Genomic DNA, 19,615 nt, shown 5'->3' with positions numbered 1-19,615 from the left:
AGAAGAATGGGGTCTTTACCACCACAGCAGAGGACTTTGTCTTTCATCTTTGCTTCTTTTACTTTGACTTCTACTCTTTGTCCTTCCTTAGTTCATTTACCTATGTGTTTTCTGTGTGTATACATCGCAGCAAGCACCATTGGGGAAGAAAAGGAACCTAGCAGGGCAGATTGATTCATGATCACCATTTCACATAGATCCTCAATATGGCCCAGCCATCTTTCTGCGGTCAACTCTCTTTTCCACTCCTCTGGACTCTACTTTCTCTCTCTACTTTCTATCCCTGCCAGCAGAGATTCTCACCTCTTCACAGAGAAAGTAAAACTGCTTCAGCTCTTGCTACCAAGACATAAATCTACCAGGATCCTCCTTTGCTCCTACCATAATAGAGCAGCTGTCCTCCTCAAGTCTAAGGCCAGTTCCTCCATATGCCTCCTTGATACCATCTTCTCTAACCTTGTCGATAACCTTACACTATCAATTTTCTCTCCTGTATTGACCGATGTCTCCTTTTTGAATTCACTGTCCTTGGCTTCTCTGACCTAGAGCTTTTGAAAGTTTTCTCTCTACCTCTCTGACTCTTCCTTCTCAACCTCAGTACACAGATACTAGATGTTGGCTTTCCTCATACTTCAATCCTGACTCACCCTTTGTCTCCAGCTCTTCTCTCCCCAACCGATCTCACTCATGCCTCACTTTCTTAGTTACAACTTTTCACAGACAACTCATGAATTTGTATTTCTAGTACAGACCTCTAGAAATCATAGACAACTGCATGTACAACCTTACCAGGACTTCAAATATTCAACATGTCCTATTTCACCCACAATGGTAGGCCATTTGCCAGTGTTCCCCACCTTAGGGAATGGTACCACTATCTGTCCATTGGGCACCCCCTCCTTGGCAACTCTCCCTCATCCTCACATCCCTCATATCATCACAAAAAGCTGCTGCTTTTGTCTCAAGTGGCCTGAATTCATCCACTTTGCCCCATCTTCATTGCTACTGTAGCTTAAAGCCCTTCAGTGATTCACATTGTAATTAGGATTAAAGTCTAAAAGCACCAACAAGGTTCTGTGTGGTCTGGTCTCTGTCAGCATCTCCCAGCCTCATTTGAGTTCCCTCAGCAACTCAGAAATGCTACTCTTATCCCTTGTCAAGAGTCTGTATGTATGTTACACCCATTGCAGGGAATGTTCTTCCCTCTTCCTTCTCTTCTCCTCATGAACTTCCTACTCTGTCTACCTAGCTCCCTGGTCACTGCTATGAGAAATCATAGCACCATGTTCTCCTTTATAATGTCACAGTTGTAAATTTATGTCTATTTACATGACAGGTAATTAATCTATGCACTCTGCTGGGATAGGAGTTGTCTGGCTTTGCTCATCATCATATCCTTGGTACCTAGTATGGTGCCTCAGGCAAAGAGATATATAATCAGTAATTATTAATAATTGTCTATCAAATATATGTTAAGTACTTAACATATGCCAGGCCCTGGGGATATAATAGTGAAAAGACAGTGTCTCTGTCTTCATCATATCAATTATTTGCCAGCCAAAAAGACTAATAGTGTGTTAAATGTTAAATGTTGTGATAGCAAAATTACATGGTACTGTAGGAGCATCTAGCTGGGATGCTGTGCTCCTCTGCCAAATCAGAGAAGGCTTTCTGGAGAAAATGTTTAAGCGAGCTGAAGAATGAGAAGGCATTATGCAGGCTATGGGAGTTGAATGAAATATTCTAGGCAAAAGGAACAGCATGTGCAAAGGCCCAGATCTGAGGGAAGTGTATGATACTTCATCTCCTCAGGAAATGTGCTGAGCTTAAGTAGCTCACATTAGGCAAGAGCTGGGATCATGGCTAAGTGCCTGATATCAGCAGGGGTGCTGAGAAACAGTCAAGTACTATTGGGATGCCAGCCTGAAGATGAGGGCAGGCTCTGTGCACCAACACCAGACACTGACCTGGGAACTCAGCTGTCATTGGCAGGTTGTGCTTCTGGGCGAGAATTTCACGAATCCTCACAAGAGCCCCTGGGAGTAGGCCACAGGTGCACAGATCACAGAGAGGTAGAGGTGTAGAAGTTACCTTATCTCAGTCCATCAGAGAGGAAGGGTCTCCTTTCCTTTTCAGGCATCCTGTATAAACCAGGGTCCTCTTAGGTATCCCCACTTTAATGCAGAAAAGGAACCAGCTACTTTCTTCATTCTCCCTGGGAATCTCTCCAAGGCAGAGATTTGTTTAGAAGCACTCCTTTCAGTATATTGAATACTAAATTTAGACCACCAAAAGGAAGATTCCTGAAGTTCTGTGAGAAAATCTGCTTCCCCTCAATTATGTGTATTCTTTTGGCCCTTCACCTTCCCAAAGAATCAAGGTCTTCTAGGCTGTAGAATATGGTGTGTGATTACATTTAAAGCAGGAAACAAGGTGGGGGGTGGGCAGGAAACAAGTGTTGGTCTTTAGAGAAGTCACATACCAGATTTTTGGAAACTTCACCTGAGCCCAGACCCTCGAGGTAATAAGGGTGTCATTTACAGTGCACTAGGAAGAATTAATCACAGGAGCAGCTGGGACAGTTAAGAAGAGAAGCCCAAATTAGAGCCAGTCTGTAGGGAACTGCCAGCCAAGGAAAGATGGAAAGCTGAAACCTGTTTTAGAAAGGGGTGGGGAATAGGCTTGTACGCTTAAACTGGACATTGTCCCTTGGTGGTGGTGGTCATGTTGTAATACCTGCTTAACAAGTGGCTTCTGCAAAGCCCTAATGACTTGAAAGCTTTGTGATTTTGCTTGGGGGCAGGTAAGTGTCTCCTGAAAGGATGTCAGAGCTTTCCCCAAACCCCAGGAATCATAGTCATGTACAGATCTCCACATCAGCCTCAAGCCCTCAGGCTGTCAGTTCTTAACTCTTAGAGTAAGTTACCTTTTAAATCCAAAGTGAGTGCTATAGCTGTTTTTATTTTTAAGTGTTAGAGCTCTTGGATCCAGATTAAAGAATAAATGTGCATTATTATTTGCTATGCAATATGCTATGCTGTATCCAGAACTCTGAACCGGTCATAAAATAACTTTTTGTGATCATATTTGAATCCATACCAGGGAGTGATCATAAAATATCAAGGTGGTTTCCAAAATCTACGCAAATCAAATTTGGAGACATAGTAGTGCTGGGTACCTAAACATCTTTCTGCAGCATCAATACTTCTTAAAGTTTTGAGGCGAGAAAAAGGTTTGCCTTTTTGTGTTCATATAGTTCAGGTTATATATGCACAGACAAAATCAGAGCATCTTGAAAGCAGAGAAATATGAGCAGTTTTTTTTTTAAGATTTTATTTATTTGACAGAGAGAGATCACAAGTAGGCAGAGAGGCAGGCAGAGAGAGAGGAAGGGAAGCAGGCTCCCTGCTGAGCAGAGAGCCCGACGCGGGACTCGATCCCAGGACCCTGAGATCATGATCCGAGCTGAAGGCAGCAGCTTAACCCACTGAGCCACCCAGGCACCCTATGAGCAGTTTTTAATGAAAAGTATGGTACATTTGTATTGTCAGAGAACCAGTGACATTAACCATGCTCCTGCTGGGAGAACAGAGTTTGCTGGCCAAGGCTTACTATACTGCCAAATGGGAGCAGGTGGGACAGATTATTTCTGGGCAAGTCCAGGGAGGTCCACATGGATGATAGGTCATTCTCTGTTGTTTTGGTTTTGGTTGTTGGGTTCCCCCTACCCCACTTTTAGTTAAAGACACAAAAAATTGGCTCCCACCAATCAATGAGCATCTTTTTAAAACTGGACTTAATCAGGTGTGTTGTTATAAAAACGCAAACGAGTAGTTCTACTTCCTGACATGATGTGTTCCCTATTAACACAGAAATGGTTTGTCTTTCTTATCTTTATTTATTTATCTTTATTTACTCTTCTGTTTATCATAGGTTTTAGGTTATATTTTCAATTGGGATAAAAGATCAGTAGTTAAAAATGGGTTTCAATGCCTAAATTTGAAACCAGGGAAAATATGCCAATATGAAGGAGGTTCAGAGCAACCTATAACAGAGCAGAGCAGCTGTGGTGGGTATCCCTGAAGTGCCTTAAGATGCCTCTGACAGCAAAGTGGGGTGATAGCCCTACCGTACTCTCAGCCTGTGACATGAGAAGCAATGATCTAAAAAAACATTCTTAAAATGGAAGTGTTACTATGGACATACAAATAAGCATGATATGGGAGAAAACCCTGAACAATAACTGCCTGAGACTATACTCTTGTAGCATCATCATTCAGAAATTAGCCATGAAAATTTTGAAAGATGTTCAGAATTTTTTTTTTTTTGCAAAAAATAGAAATCTTGGCTAGAAGTAGTACAGTAAAAAACATATGAAGTGAGCAAGGCCAAGGTCATTTTCTAAAACTCCTTAAAAGGTAAACTCCAAATAACAGATTTAGTAGACCCTTGTGCTATAGGTTTGGCCAAATATACTTACAGTCAAAATGAGGCAATCAGGGGAGAGAAAATGCCCATATCAAATTATAATGTAAATGTTTTCCAAGGATATGTATGGACAGCCATCTGAAAGACTGTTACTGACCCAATTCTTTACCATGTAGTTGGTTCAAAATATTAATATAAAGGGTGTTACTGTTAGCTTTTGAACTACCTTTATATCTGTGAAGACATTAACTTGTAAAATCTTTGATGGTTTAAAAAACAGGATTTTTCAACAATGTACGTAATTTTTATTTTGCTTGTATGGTTTTGGTTATGGGGTCTTGGGAGTAGGATTATGCAGAGTTAGAGAATTTAGGTATCCTTAGGAACAGACCTGATGTATACCCTGCATGTACCATCAGCCACTTCATTACTTCCCTAGAATTCCTTACCTTAAAGAGTTTACCTCTGGATTCTCTTACTGTATTCAGTGGAGTAATAAAAGTGGTAATGTTTTGGAGGAAATATAAAATTGAACTACAGAAACAAAAAAACTCACCTTCTCAGACGGATTTATAAAGACATCAAAAGTGACATTGCCCTATGACCCAGATTGCCTAGATTTATCCAGGGAAGGTGATAAGAGGCTTCAGTATCAGGCCGTTGCAGTTTTTTTTTCTTCATGGAAGTGTAAAAGCACACTCTACACCATCTTTCTCACCTCTAACCCTGGTATCTAAAAGATTATTTTTCTGAAGTTTCTAACACAAAACATTTGTTTACTCGTGGTCCCACTCATTGATTGGTCCGCAGAAGCATAGTCAGTCTGCCAGATCATCGGGTGCTATGAAGCAGTGACAGATGGGAGAAAGCAAGCAAAGAGGAGGAGGAGGGAGAGCCTGAGGTTACTTCTCCACCCTTCCCCTTCTCACCTGTTTTCCCAGCCACAGAGGTGTTTCTCAGACACAGCACTCGGTCCTTCATATCACAACAAAGAAGAAGCTCCCAAAGTTGGCCTAATTAACAGATATCTCTCTAAGGATGAACACTCAAGACAGAATTGTGTAGAGGCCCCTGTGTGGCTCAGTTGGCTGAGTTCCTACTCTGGTCTCAGCTCAGATCTTGATCTCAGGGTTGTGAGTTCAAGTCCTGCATTGGGCTCTGTACTGGGTAGGGAGCCTACTTTAAAAAAAAAAAAAAAGACACAACTCTATATTTTACTCAAATGATAAATTTACTACAGTGAAAATGAAACTTGAGAGTTGGACTAGCGAGTTGATCATAGGGAACTTTGGGGTGTGTGAAACTCTTGATTTATACGAAATTAAAGAACCTTTTCCACATGCTGTCAGACTGTCATCTGATTAGCAAAAGACTAAGGAATAAATTAGAGAGCGACTGATTCCTTTACCACATGGCACAAGCAACATGACCTTCCAGCAAGAAGATAAATATACTGAAATTTATACCAATAGAAGTCCAAAAATATTGTGCTGGTCACTTCTTGGAAAGTCATTGAGACCTTCTTAGCAATTAGTATAGCTAATAGTAACATTTTTGCTTTTTGCTTCTACATCGTAAGTTTGGACTTTCAAAATATGATACAAAAGAGAAAAGATTGCTTAGAACACTGAACCTAAAATGCAGCATCAGAAAATTTAGCCTGTTTCCAGAAACCAATAAAACTGATTCATCTTACATATTACCGTTTTAGAAAATATCTTCTCTCTGACAGGAAGTAATTTTAAAACTTTGATTTATTAAAGCCAAAAGATCTATGGAACAGCTTGAAGAATGAGAGTGAATTTTTAACATCAATAGAACATTTTTTGTTTAAAGATTTTATTTATTTGACGGAGTAAGAGAGACTACAGACAGGGGGAGCAGTAGGTGGACGGGGCGGGGAGCAAATTCCCCGCCAAGCAAGGAGCCTGATTCAGATCTAGATCCCAAGACCCTGGGGTCATGACCCAAGCCAAAGGAAGACACTTAACTGACAGACACACCTAGGTGTCCCAAGATCAATAGAAGATTTTAAAGAATTGTTTACATTTGGAGAGCTGCAAGCTATTCACTATACCCTGCTATAGAAGACTTTTGTGAGGAAGGTTTTCTTTTTCAAGGTTTATTTCTTTTAGAGCGAGAGTACAGGGGGGGCAGAGGGAGAGGGAGAGAGAAGCTCAAGCAGACCCTGTGCCTAATGTGGAGCCAGACATGGGGCTCTATCTTAAGACCCCAAGATCATGACCTGAGCCAAAATCAAGAATCAGATGCTCAATTGACTGCACCACCCAGGTGCCCCATGTGAAAACATGGTTTAAATATGGAATAAGATTAAGTTGATTGAAGACACTATGATAAGAGGAAGTAAAGGAGTTAAAACACACTTGTTCAATTTATGCCACTGTTATTCTGCGTATAAGTTATTCAGTTCCCCACCTCTTCCATGAAGCCCACAGGCTCACCTGGGCTCAGAGCAGGCTGTGGCTTGCTCTGAATTGTTTCTATGCCTATATGTATCCACAGCCTTGATATTACTGGCTAGACCATAATAGATACTTGTTGACCATAGGTCATGGTCATGTTATTTAGAGGCTTGACAATAGTAAGGCAAAAAGAGTCACTTACTACAAAATGATGGCTTGATTCCAAAAGGTCCAGAGGCCATTTTTTTGCACTCTGGCACAATTTACTCACTTACCTGTAGCAAGACTTAACTGATTTCTCACAAAAGTACTCCGTCTCTCTGTCATTTCACTGAGTGATAAGAACTGGTGATGGAGGCTGTAGGGTTAATTGCCCAGCTCAAGATGCTCTCCCTACCCTGCCACTTTTTCCGACTGGGTATGTGTGCTTCATCTCCCACCACCTGTATCAGACTTCCCGATTGCCAGGCCCTAGTATACAGAGCCAGGCCTTATTTCCATAGAAGTCTGAGACCCTCTCCACGCCGAGTGCTCCTTTTGAGGCCCTTTGATTTATTCAGAGTCCAGCAGGGTCAGCCCTCCTTCTTGTGGACTGCCTAAAACATCACTGCCGTAAAGAGTTGTCTCAACTGAGCGTGTCCTTCCTTCCCCCAACAGACATAACCAGCGCGGTGCAATCCAAGCGGAGAAAATCCAAGTAAACAAGCTGGACGGCGACTTGATCCTTGTAAATGTGTGTGAATTTTACAAAAAGCAATTTTGAGCTGTGACTTTTTAAAATCCATTTCTGTACAGCTAGTCATTTTAATAATGTGGCCCTTTTCCTAGTCCTTGCAACCTATTTTATAAAGTGCAATGGGGTAAGCAGAGTTGTTGAACCTTTTGGTGTTACAAGATGAAGTTCAAGGTTTCTAAAATGTTGCCATGTATTGAGAGGAGCTAATGCGATTATGTTATTAGTTTTCATATTTCCTAAGCAGCCTAGAGTACAGGGTGAGCATTTTTAGATATTCTAATGATGTATTGTGCTGTGGAAGTTATGTGTGTGAATAGCAGTAGTGGGAGCTAAAGGAATCTTTTCATTTGGAAATGTTGTAAATAATTTTATTATATAGTGTTTTGGATGTATTTGTTGTAGAAATGGACCAGTGAATAAAGAGAATCTAAGGGTTTGTACAATGTGAAATACTGAATGTGTTAAATAAATGTCATTGTCTTAGAACATAAATGTATGTTATTGGTAAGGGATTATTGGGTGAGCATGCTCTTTTTTTAGACCATAAATGAATAGGATCAGCCTTCTTTGTAAATTAGAATCCCACACCTTGTCCTTACTCTACCTGCTTTGAAGAAACTAGCCCTTTCAGCACTGTACCTGGCACTTGATAAATGTTGGTCAAATTTGTTTTGGTTGCAAATAACAGAATCAACTTGGGATCAAAGACCCCCCAGGATTTTCTAGGGACAGGAAGCCATCAGTAACCCAGATGTACTTTGTCTCCACCTTGTACATCTGATTCTCTGTGCACAAAATGTTAACAGTCTTCTCCATTTGAGAGATAAGCCCAGACTGACAGCCAGATTCTTTGTAACAGCATCAAGTGTCTTGCCCACTTCAGGTCAGCTTTCCATTTTCAGTCCAATTCTATGGTTAGATCAGGCAGTTCCCACACAGAAGCGGTCATTTTGTGTTACATACTTTATATACTTCAAAGATGTCCACTACTTTCTACCTTTTGGGTACACTATTTCTCATCTGTACCAGGCTTCGGGGCTGGTTTCTCATCAACATGCCTGGGTTTTCCCCTTTCCTTGCTCAATTCCTACCTAAAAATTATAGTCTCTAAACCTGCTGCTTCTGCCCCCACCCTACTCCCAACCTTCAGGAGACTCTGATGCTTGGGGCTCTGTCCTTGTCTTGGTCTGGGCCTCAGCCTCAGCTGTATCTTCTATAGCTAGACACAGAGTCCGTCCCTTCCCCTGCAGAGTCTTCTTGACCTTGCCAGAACCTAATACCTGAGACCAAAAGGATTAGTAAGTCTCAGTCATGCTCTCATTCTCATCTCTGTTTCAGCTGCCTTTATGTATGTCTTGGGTTATAAGGATCCTCTAATAGTAGTTATTGATGAATCAGACCCCACAATTGTCTGGCTCTATTCCCAACAAGCCTATCTTCCCTATTCTTTCCGTGTCTGTATGACACACAAGCAGAACCAAAGCCAGCCTAAATCCCTTGCCAATATTATGCTTGAGATTGCAAAGTGCTTCTTCTATGTTAGCTCTACTCAGACAGAAAGCATAATGTGCTTTAAATAGATTTTTATTTGTTTTTCTTTATATTAATTTTTTTTTCTCCCATAGAGGAATAACATTAAAACCTAACAATCAGAATCCTGTTATACACATACACAGGCATGCCACATGACTGGATTGAGGTGGTTATGTCCTTGAGTCTGTCAACATGTCACAACATGGTCAACCACAGTCTTCTCATTTCAGTCAGTCTCAACACAAAACACCTAAGAGGGATACACTCAGCTTGTTGGTTCCATGTGGAACTAGGTGGCAAGGCAAGAGGGAAGATACAAGGGGCTCCGGTGTGTCTGCATTCAGTCCCCTCACATTAAAGCCCCATGGATCTGAGAAGACATCCAAGAGCTCTAGTGGGGTCCCTGTTGCACCTAAGACATTATAGGTCAGAACAAATTGATCAGGGTTCCAGGTGGGGGTTAGGGAGCAGGCATACCCCAAAACAGCAGCAAACTGCATTCATACACACTTGATACCCTGTTGGGGCCAAACTGGCAAAAGCTGGAAAGTGACAGCCAGCTTGAAGGGAGCACACAGACATATTGTGGAATTACTGTAAGTCGCCCTTTGATGTCTTGGGTCTCACTCTAGAAACAGGGGTCCCTCTGACATACTCAGTTTTGGCAAAGTGCTGGTAGTATTGACATCAATTAATACAAACTACTCCACAGTCTCTGAAAACATCAGTCAAGACAGACTCTCTCACCCCCTCCTGTCTAAGGTTGCATAGGACTTTGTGAATTCAGGTTCCCTCATGTATTCAAGTTCTGTGGTTTAAAAAAAAAGAAAATCCTGAAGCATGCTCAAGGTGAAAGGCACATACACAGTCAATACAGTATGACGAGGTCTGATGCTTCAGGAGTCAGACTAGCAGGAGACTGAGTAGATTGGTTCTTAGAAATCTATACACTCAAATGCTACAGAATCTATAGGAAAGTACAAAAACACATGAGCCTTACAACCAGCCAGGTGGTGAGACTGCAGGGTTCTAGAACTACAGTTGCCTCCAAAAATACAGGTAAGGGAGGGGCCTTTGAAATTTGAACCAAATGCCCTATAACTCACTCTCCCCCCCCCCCCCAGAAGGATCATGGGGACTGCCCAGGACTGAGCCTATGCCTGGCAGCAGAGGAGTAGGCAGGAAGAGTGGGAGGGAGGTTCAGTTCTCAGAAGTACTGAAGACCCTAACTGGCTGTGAAGTGACCACAGGGTAGCTGGAAGAATAAAACCAACCAGGCTATAACTGCAGGAGAACCTTGGCCAGAGGAGCAAGGTTATCAACTACCGGGGCACTAGTGGACTGGTGCAGGGACTTGGATCTGCCTTTACTGTAGATTTGGTTTACTCTACTGAATAGGAGACCCCAACCGGAACTTCCTCTGTCCCCATCCCAGCAACCATGGGGCTACCCTGCTCCTTTATCCATATACCCAACCTGAGGCTTGGGGCTATAGGATCAGGGAGGGCAACTACCTTAACCCTCATGGGATCGCAGTTTTCCCACCAAGCCTCAGCTTGGCGGTGAGGCCAAGAAACCTGGAATTGGAGTGAGGGGGAAGACCGATGTTAGTATGTAACAGGAAATCTTAAAAGTTTCAAGGGAGAAAAGAGCACACACTAGAAGGGGACAGTTAGAGGAAAAGGGAAGCAACTCGGGGTATCCCAAGAAGCTGTTGCTGGTGTCTGAGCCCAAAATTCACTCCCACCACAAGAAGGGCAACACTGTCTGCCTGTGTCCCCTCTTGCCTCACCCAGGAATTCTCACCCAGGTTCTGTCCTCCAGCTACTTAACTGGAGGAGAGGGCAAGGGGAACCATAGGGCAACCATTTCTCCCCATCAGACTAGAAAGGAACAGCCCTGGGGGAGGAAATGAGAGGCTCCCCAGAGGCCCCGACCCTGGATAGGAACTATTTGGGGGTTGGGCCAGTGGGGCTCCTGGCTTCCTACCCAGGAGTGTTTTTATTAGTCATCCTAGGTAGAGTGTGAAATACAAGGCCAGAGGCAACATGAAGGCTGAGCTGTTAGTCTTGGGATGGCTTCACCCCACAGCTTGTCCTCCCCAGTATCGTTCTGCTTTCTTACTCTGGGGTGTGCACTTTACCTGCCTAGAAGCCCTCTGGCTTGCATCTCTCCTAAACTAGTTCTAGCACCTTGGGCATGTGAACAGATGGTCAGGATGGCAGGGCCTTGCCCAGCCTCTACCCCTGGGGTGACATGTTGAGGGTAGGGCAACAAGATATTAAGCCCTTCAGACTAAGGGGAGTGCAGAGGGGTGGATTTCTGGAAGAGATTTGGAAACTGGGATTCTAGGCAAGGGAAGTGGGGGCAGACTTCAGGCTCAAACCCAAGAGGAGGGCTTGGCCTCTCTGAGCAAGCACAGTGCCAGTTCCCATGGTGCAGTGCCCTGCTCCCTACAGTTTCTCAACCTGTATGTCCTGTCTACATTTCCAGTAGGCTGCCTCCTTCCCTCAGTTCCCTCCACCTTCTCCCTTTAACTCACATCTCACAGTCCTGTTCCACATACTTTACCTTTCCAGGCCTAAAAAACTCCAAGGGGAGAGGGAAGGAGGAGACTAAAGGCAGAACCCTTTGGTCTCAGCGTCCACTCCCCCATCCATTTGGGAGGGAATTACTGGGAATGAATAAGGGAGCAGGAGTGAGCATAGTGCCAAACATGAGATAGGGTGAGGCTTGTAAAGTGGGGCTTGAAGGCGGGTTAAAGAGCTACATGTGGGAGAAGAGGCTAGCGGAAGGAAGAGTGGGCCAGAGGTACAGGACCAGGGGGCAAGGATGAAGGGGAATGTCAAGGCAGAGATGGGGGCAGGGACCAGAGAAGGAAGGAAAGATGGAGTGTCAAGGAGGAAGGACATGGAGGATTAAATGCCAGGTATGGGGGGTCGTAGGGTGAAGGAAAGGAGGGGGTTCAGAGTCGGATCAGAGGTGGGAAAATCGAGGTGGGGGGAGAGGGGCTAGCACCCCACCTCACTTGAGGAGGAGGGAGGTTGTAGTGTCCAACCCAGGTGGGCTGCGGGCGCTCCTCGAGCAACACACTGGCTGCGGCAGAGGGACCCGACAGGGGTCGGGAGTCGGCGAGGGGTCTGTGGCTCGGCCGGAGGACCCTCAGTAGTTGAACTGGCGCTGGCACGGCTGGTAGACGAAGCTGCCCTGGTGCTTGGGCCGGCGCGAACGGCTCTCGCGGGCGCGGTTCTGCCGCTGCACCACCTTGGCGCTCAGCGCGTGGCGCTCGGCCCGCTGCCGGGCCCGCTGCAGCCGCCGCGCCTGGCCTGCCTTCTCCAGCAGTGCAGCCCGCGCCGGCAGAGGGGCGGCGGCGGCGTGGTGCAGGGCCCGGGGCTCGCGGCGGGCGGGCGCCAACTCCCTGCGGGGACAGAGCAGGGCTCGGTCAGGGCCGGACACTCCGCCCACCCAGTTCCCGCACCCTTGCCCTGGCGCAATACTGTCTCTGCTCTTAGCAGGGCGCCCAGGCCCTTCCTATGGGCTTATGGCCCCGCCCTTCTTCCGAGCCAACCTGACTAAACCCCAGTTCTAAACCCCGTGACAGGTAAACCGGACTCCAGGGAAGGCTCGGCCCCCACTTCCAATTCGGTTCTAATTAGGCGTGCCAGCCTCTGAAAGCCCCACCCCTTTGGCGCTCCACCAGGCCCCTCGGCCAAATCAGCCCCAAGCCTCCGAGCTGTCTCTCCCAGGCCCCGCCCGGGCCACGAAGCCAGGCCTCGCCCCCTCTTAAGGCTCCGCCCCTTTACCCTCAGGCCCGCTCCGAGCCTTGTCCCCGCCCCTGGCCACTAAGACACGCCTCTAAAGGCTCCGCCCCTTCCGAACGGGGCGGGCTCCTGGGCTAGCTCCCCAGTCTCTAGCCAGGTCTCCAGGCCACGTCCCCGGCCCGCTCACCCTTCGCTAAGGTCGCCGTCAGGCAGGGCAGCGTCGGGGTGCGGGGAAGGGGGCCCAGGCTCCAGCACTATGGTGCTGCCGGTGACGTAAACGGACATGCTGGGGTGCTCGATGAGGAGATCCTCCAGGGGGCTGCTCTGGAGGCGGGCGGGCCCGAGTCCGGGCCCCTCTGCAGTAAAACAGGCGGGAGGGGTAACAAACCAGCTCTCGTCCATCAAGGAGGGCGCGGGCGGGGGGCGGCCTGCGGGGGCAGCGGCGGCCCCCGGGCTAGGTGGAGCCGCGTAGCTGTCTACGGGGCGCGGGAGGGGGAGCCATGCGGAGGAGGGGGCGCAGCGGGGAGGGACACACACACACACCGGACACAATGGGGCGGGGAGAGAAAGGGCATCGTTAGTCAGCCCCGCAGCCCCGCCCGCCGCGCCCACGGGGCACCCACGGGCCAGGAGTCTCGACTAGCTGCCCTAGGGCACGTGAGGTGTGGGCCCCAACGCTGCGCTGCCAAGGAGACCGCCCGGGCTGGTAATGGGATGGGGCCCTGTTCCCCTGCCTTCAGTGTCACTGTCTAGACCCCATTTGCCCACTAGGCTGGAGGAACTCCCCAGTCCCTTAGCAGCTCCCCTCCCCTCCGCAGCTCGGCCGCCTGCCACAGGCCCAGGCATCAGAGTCCTGACCCAGGTCTCACCCGGCAGGTCAATGATGAGCCAGCCGTCCACTTCATCTTCCTCGGAGACGAAGGCTCGGGGACATTCGGGGTCCTCGGGGGGAGGGGGAGTACTGAAGAAGAGGCTGGTGAGGCGCTGGAACATGGCCTAGGATGAAAAGGCCTCAGGCGGGGGCGTCCTCCGGCAGTATAGAAACCTGGGAGGTGCACAGAAGCAGTCAAGAACCCCCACTGACTTTAGTCGACTACCCCTGACTCCCAGCTCCGCTCGGGATCCCACCCAGTGCAAGGGATTGGTGGGGAAGCTCTGCGGTGTGTGCACGTTCTGGTAAGTCCGTCTGTTTTCAGCCTTTTTCTGTTTTCTGTGTGATCTTAGCAAGTTATTTAACTTCTCTGTGCTTTAGTTTTCTCATCTGTCAAGTGTCAATGATAAAATACCTTCCTCTGGGCCCTTACAGGAATTCCATGAGCTAATAATAGTATCCTCCTCTGGGCTCTAATAAGAATTAAATGAACCAAACACAAAGTGCTTCCAGTCATACTCAGGCACAGAGTAAGCATTCAGTAAACCAATCTACTAGTAGTTATTAAAATCATTGCCCCCTCTAGGGACATGGAAGGAGTAATAGATAAGACCACATTCTATCAGGAAAGGTCTCCAGAGGCCTGGACATCCATCCCAGCTGGACCTCAAAGTTCTCTAAGCAAGGAAGAAACTGTCCAGTACTGCAATTACTTATTATCATCGTCATACTATAGCTAACATTCATGTGCTAGGTATTGTACTAAGCACTTTACCTATATCACCACAGGTATTTCTCACAACTCTAGGAGGTAGGTCTAATTATTATCCCTTTTTTACAGGTAAAGAAACTGAGGCTCCAGGAGGTAAGGTAACTTGCACAAAATCTCACAGCTAATAAGACACAGAGGTTGGATTTAAACCCATGCAGTCAGATTCCAGAGGCAGCACCCATAACCACTATAATCCACCGCTTTACTGGATTAGACATTAGTTTAGATTAGGCATTTTTAATTTGGAGGCCAAAGTATTTTTCTGGGAAGAAGTTTTTCTTTTTTCTTTTTCTTAAGATTTTATTTATTTATTTGACAGAAGAGACACAGTGAGAGAGGGAACACAAGCAGGGGGAGTGGGAGAGGGAGAAGCAGGCTTCCTGCTGAACAGGGAGCCCCATGTGGGGCTTGATCCCAGGACCCTGAAACCACAATTTGGGCTGAAGGCAGACACTTAACTACTGAGCCACCCAGGTGCCCCTGGGAAGAAGTTTTTATCCTGATTTCCTAACATCACTCCTTGATCCCAAAGATTAAGAGCACCTACTTGAGCCTGTGTGGCCTGAAGAGTGTTAGCTGGCAGAAATCCCACAGAACGGCTACCATGTGATTCCACAGCTCTCACTGTGTCTGTCTGACAAGGTTCTAAGTTCCTATTCCCTTGGGCCCTCCCCCCTCTCACCCTCTATACCTAAGCTCCTGCTCAAGGGCAGCATTCCTGGCTAGGAGGAAGATCAAGTTGCTGGCCCCAGAAAAACAGCAGGTCAGTGGGAGGTGATGATGAAGGGGGGGCCTATCAGACCTCAGGAGCCCTTAAGGATGAGCACTGAGGATTGGACCAGGACCCAGCTCCTCAAATCAGTCCTTGCCTGGATGAAAATGAGGAAGGAGACCCGTGCTCCAGGAATGGAGACACCAAGGAAGCAGCTAGAGATCTATCCTCCTCCCCACTTCAGTCTACCTTAGCACTAGGCCTGGCTGGGAGTCCCCTGGATATGTCCCAAAACTTGAGCCTCCACATCTGTCCTCTGAAGATGGTCAACCATTTTGCCACTGAGACACTTGTCACCATCTTCTGGGGATCATTCCACATTTCCTGCAGAACTCCCTGGGGGCATGTCCACCCTTCCATTCCCTGGAGGCATCCTACACTTATTGCTAATCCTCCTGAGGTTTTGGTTTTGTTTTTTTTTTTTTTAAGATTTTTAAAATTTATTTGTGATAGAGCACAAGCAGCAGCAGGGAGAGGGAGAAGCAGGCTCCCCACTGAGCAAGGAGCCGGATATAGGACTTGATGCCAGGACCCTGGGATCATGACCCGAGCCAAAGGCAGATGCTTAACTGACTGAGCCACCCAAGTGTCCACCACCCAAGGTATTCTTATGTTTGCTGCTACCTCTCCCATTCCTTGGGTATGTTTTCACACTTCCCACCAGAATCATCCAACCTCTATAAACAGAGTATTTTCCACATTTGCAGACCTACACTGGGCTCTAGAAGGAAGTGTTCCCTGGGTGCTGGCTTCTCTGGTGGGTGGATGGAAGACCTACAGAGATTATAAAAGGTTGGGCACCCCCAACTAGTGTCTGCCCAGCACAAGCCACATATCCCCACCCATCTGTTAGCCACAGAGAATTAGTGGCTCAGTTACCAGAAATCCAGAAAGTTCCGCCCCTCCTGAAGGAAGGGAAGATTGGAGCCTTGATGAGGCACACCCTCCTTGCAAGGACCTACCACTTCAGTGAGAAGATGAAAGCGAAGTTGAGAGTTGTTGCAGGCCCATGATATTCTCCTGGCCCATTTTACAACCTAAGAATCCAAGGAAATAAGTCTATCCAAAGACAGAGAGGTAGGTGGTGGCCAGGCAGGTGGAGCCCCAGGGCATGAAACATTGAGTCCAGAGAATACACAGTCAGGAAAACCTCAGCAAACAAGCGCCAAAATGTAATGATGCAAGAAAGATTAGGAAGGTCAGAGAGGAGTCAGAACTTAACCAAGTCACTGCTAACCTCAGAACCCCTCTGTCCAGCTGTAAAAAGGCTTGGAGTTCCTAACACCAAGATTCACCAGGCATTTGCCAGAGCAGCCGCTGTGCAGCAGAACCTGCAGTGTCTCCTCTGATTACCCCCAGATCCAGGTAAAGGTTGCCCGGTAGGGGGAAGCTCCCTGCCTGAAGTCACACAGCAAGTAAGTGACAGAGCCAAGAATGACAGCAGCACCAGCCAACCAGTGCCCGCCGCCTCTCACGACCACAGTGCGGGGAGCCTCCCAGATTTTCTTTCCCATCTTTGCCAGCTTCCTGATTCTCACATTCCCAGCCCTGCTCCAGGGAGAACCATTCCCTTTAATAACTACAGCAGCTGTGCCCAGAATAGCACTTGAGCTCCAAGTCATCTCTACCCCACCCCATCCTTTAGCAAAGCCGGCTCGGCTCGGATGGGACTCTTGGCCCAGGCTCTGGGGCCCATCCACTTGGAAAGCCGGAAGCTCTCCTCCTACTTTTTTCTCCTGCCCCTCTCTGTCAGCAGAGAGAGAGGGGCAGCATAAGCCTCATCATCACCAGCATTAGGCCAGGTCAAGTCCTTCTGACATGCTGGGGGTTGGGAAGGTAAGAAAGGGCCAAACAGAGGGAACCTTCACCCTCCATCCCACCCCTACGTCAGCCCATGGAGACACCCTGATGCAGCCAATGACTCACCTTTCTGTGGTCAAAACAGCTGGGAGGCAGCGATTTTATTGGGCTCTGGGACTCCAAGGTACAGAGGGAGGGTCAAGGCCACAAAAGGGGACCCTGTCTCCAGAGACCTCCTGGAAAAAGATCCAGGAATGAGGGGACCTAAAAGCCCTATCGAATTCGGATGGTACTGAGCCTAAGGTAGAGTCAATGCCCAGTGTTGGAGGATGTGTAACTTGTTACTTGTACTGAGTTCCAACCAGGCATGTGCCGTGGCGGATGTATTTGTCATTCACTCAGTAGGCATGACTCTAATCGGCTTCAGGACCTGCGGTAATCAACTTCCCCTCTCTGGGCCTCAGTTTCTCCTTCCATGAAAAGGAGTCTAAGACCCCTTGTTTGGAGGCTGGGAGTGACATCAGCTAAAGCTTGGCAGAGAACAGGGATGGGGGAGATGTTAGGGTTGTCCCCGGGGGGTGCAGAGCTTGGAGCTGGAGAGAGGGTATTCCGCCATCTGGTGCCGCCCCAACGACCTAGAGCTGGATCTCTGGACTGCCCCCGAACTCTTGAGGACCGCCCCCCCTCCCCCACAGCCTAGACCCAGCAGCGCCGCGCGAAGGCAAGGAGAAAGTCCGGGATCGGAGGCCTGCCCCCAACACCTGGGTTAGCTTAGGAAACTGCAGAGACCCCTCCGGTCTTGCTGCCTTTCTGCGTCCCTCACCCGTGGGCCCAGCCCCGACCCAGCGCCTACTGGGTCAGGGGAGGACAAGCGACCCGAGCCGGGGGGCGGTGCGGCCTTGGTGACGTCTCAATGTCATATGCAAATAGGGAGACGTCACGGTCTACCGGCCTGCGGCAGCCAATCAAAAAACGGGAATGCAGCCCGGCGGCCGCGGGCGGAAACAAAGACCCGGGAGCTGGGACCGCGGGGCGTGTCTCCGGACGCAGGACCCCCTGGGCCGAAGCCGGTGGGGACTCACCTGGGGGAGGGGGCGGTGCGGCGGGCGGGGTGGCTCTGAGGTAGTTGCGCGGCGGAGCGTCCCGGCGTCGGTGCTGATCACAGGCCGGGCTGCATCGCGGGGGCTGGACGGGGAGGCGGCGGGGCTCCGACTCGGAAGCTCGCAGCTGCTGCGCTCGCCCGCGGGGCTTTGAGACTGTGCTGCCGCTGCTGGGCTCACGGCACAAATTGGAACGTTCAAACAGCTGATTGTGACATCACAAAGGGGCCCGCCCGCCTCGCGTCACCGGCCGGCGGTGCGGTGGCCAATCCCAGGCTGCGGATACCCCCTCCCTACCCCCTCCACGATTCGCTGGCTAGTGGCTCCTGCTCCGGAGCCCAACTCCGAGCCTCGGGGGGCCTCCCGGGGAGGCCACTGCTAGGAGCTTCGACTCCTTGCCGCAGGGCGACCCACGGACCTCTTACTGAGGAGAGCCCCCACCCCCTACGAGATCCCCATCTTTCTCATTCCCTCCGTACCCACTGCCCCCCCCCCGTATCCTTTCACTGGCATCCTCTATCCTTGTCCCCCAGCCCTTTTGTCAACTCCACACCAACGTCCGTGCACCTCCATGCTCCCCACCAACCTCCTCCCTCCTCTCTCTCCCTCTTGTTTCTGTTTTTCCTCAGTCGGACAGGCTTGAGAGGTGGAGGACATCCCCTTCCCTGGTTCCAGGGGAGCACCCGGGAGTGTAGAGGAATTGGCGAGGCTGACGGGCAATTTTGCCGAGTGGGACTCGGAGAGGAATTACCCTGGGCTGAATAGCTCATCTAGAGAGCGTTCAGACTTTATTTAATCCACATTGCTACCAGGACTGGACAGAAAAGTGACAAGGCAAGGTTTATTTGTCCCGATTTACACACCGGGAAACTTAGGCTCGCACATCTCACTGTCACTTTGAGGATTCATTTTCAATAATGCATCCAGCAAACATTGTACCCAGCATTGCCGGCTGCCAGACGGCTGCCTGACGTTTACTAAACACTGAGCGCCAGGCACCCTGCTCTAGCACTTTGTGTTTTCATCTCCACGACAACAACAGAGGTGAGTATTATCCCCATTTTCCAGTTGAGGACACAGACTCAGAGAGCCTAACTGATTCCTTACAGGTTGCAAACTATAATAAATAGCAGAACCAGGGTCTGAACCCATAGTTCCTGGCCCCAACCTCTTCACTCTCTACATGCATCTAACCCCCAGAGTGCCTCTGCCTCTCCAGGGAAACTAAGGTCCAGTCCTGACTGTCCCCAAACTTGCTGTGTGGCCTCAAGCAAAGGCGTATTACTTCTGTGGGCCTCAGTTTCCTTTTCCATCAAATATCCACGCATATCCAAGCTTCTAGAGATTGATTCAAACTTTCAACCCTCAGAATTGTGCCAATCCCGTTATTCGAGATCCCACCTCTGCCAAAGCCCTGGG

At 48.5% G+C, this 19,615-nt stretch overlaps 2 protein-coding genes across 15 annotated transcripts in view; one reads left to right on the top strand and one right to left on the bottom strand.

Annotated features, from left to right (window-relative positions):
* Positions 1-8,079, top strand: part of NCOA6 (nuclear receptor coactivator 6) — a 102,647-nt gene extending 94,568 nt beyond the window's left edge. For all 10 annotated transcript variants that reach the window (XM_004746578.3, XM_004746579.3, XM_004746583.3 and 7 more), the window contains one exon: positions 7,509-8,079. In XM_004746578.3, the coding sequence (XP_004746635.1) occupies positions 7,509-7,552 (44 nt within the window). In that variant the 3' untranslated portion in view covers positions 7,553-8,079. The remainder of the gene's footprint in view (positions 1-7,508) is intronic.
* Positions 8,080-9,155: 1,076 nt separating this feature from the next.
* On the bottom strand, positions 9,156-18,418 carry TP53INP2 (tumor protein p53 inducible nuclear protein 2). 5 transcript variants are annotated; one of them, XM_045084108.1, is made up of 5 exons: positions 17,858-17,997; positions 17,223-17,332; positions 13,751-13,926; positions 13,069-13,357; positions 9,156-12,538 (listed from the first exon to the last, which is right to left on the bottom strand). In XM_045084108.1, the coding sequence occupies exons 3-5, from the start codon at positions 13,872-13,874 to the stop codon at positions 12,283-12,285; spliced, it is 669 nt and encodes a 222-aa protein (XP_044940043.1). In that variant the 5' UTR covers positions 13,875-13,926; positions 17,223-17,332; positions 17,858-17,997; the 3' UTR covers positions 9,156-12,282. The 5 variants fall into 5 exon arrangements, with proteins under 5 accessions (XP_044940043.1, XP_044940044.1, XP_044940045.1 ...); XM_045084109.1 differs by having other exon boundaries at positions 17,920-17,937; XM_045084110.1 differs by lacking the exons at positions 17,223-17,332; positions 17,858-17,997 and adding an exon at positions 18,179-18,418 and having other exon boundaries at positions 13,069-13,237.
* Between the last annotated feature and the right edge of the window lie 1,197 nt (positions 18,419-19,615).

This window comes from Mustela putorius, unplaced genomic scaffold (genome assembly GCF_011764305.1).
Source record: "Mustela putorius furo isolate JIRA1106 unplaced genomic scaffold, ASM1176430v1.1 tig00000743_pilon_pilon_pilon, whole genome shotgun sequence".
Lineage (NCBI taxonomy): Eukaryota > Metazoa > Chordata > Mammalia > Carnivora > Mustelidae > Mustela > Mustela putorius.
This window is presented reverse-complemented; position numbering and strand designations above follow the sequence as displayed.

Excerpts from the sequence above, each read along its gene's own strand:
- TP53INP2 (XM_045084106.1), bottom strand. The coding sequence starts at position 13,874 with ATGTTCCAGCGCCTCACCAGCCTCTTCTTCAGTACTCCCCCTCCCCCC. Across the intron at positions 13,358-13,750 it reads GCTCATCATTGACCTGCCGG|ACAGCTACGCGGCTCCACCT; the intron begins GTGAGACCTGGG and ends CGCGCCCCGTAG. Across the intron at positions 12,539-13,068 it reads GACGGCGACCTTAGCGAAGG|GGAGTTGGCGCCCGCCCGCC; the intron begins GTGAGCGGGCCG and ends CTGTCCCCGCAG.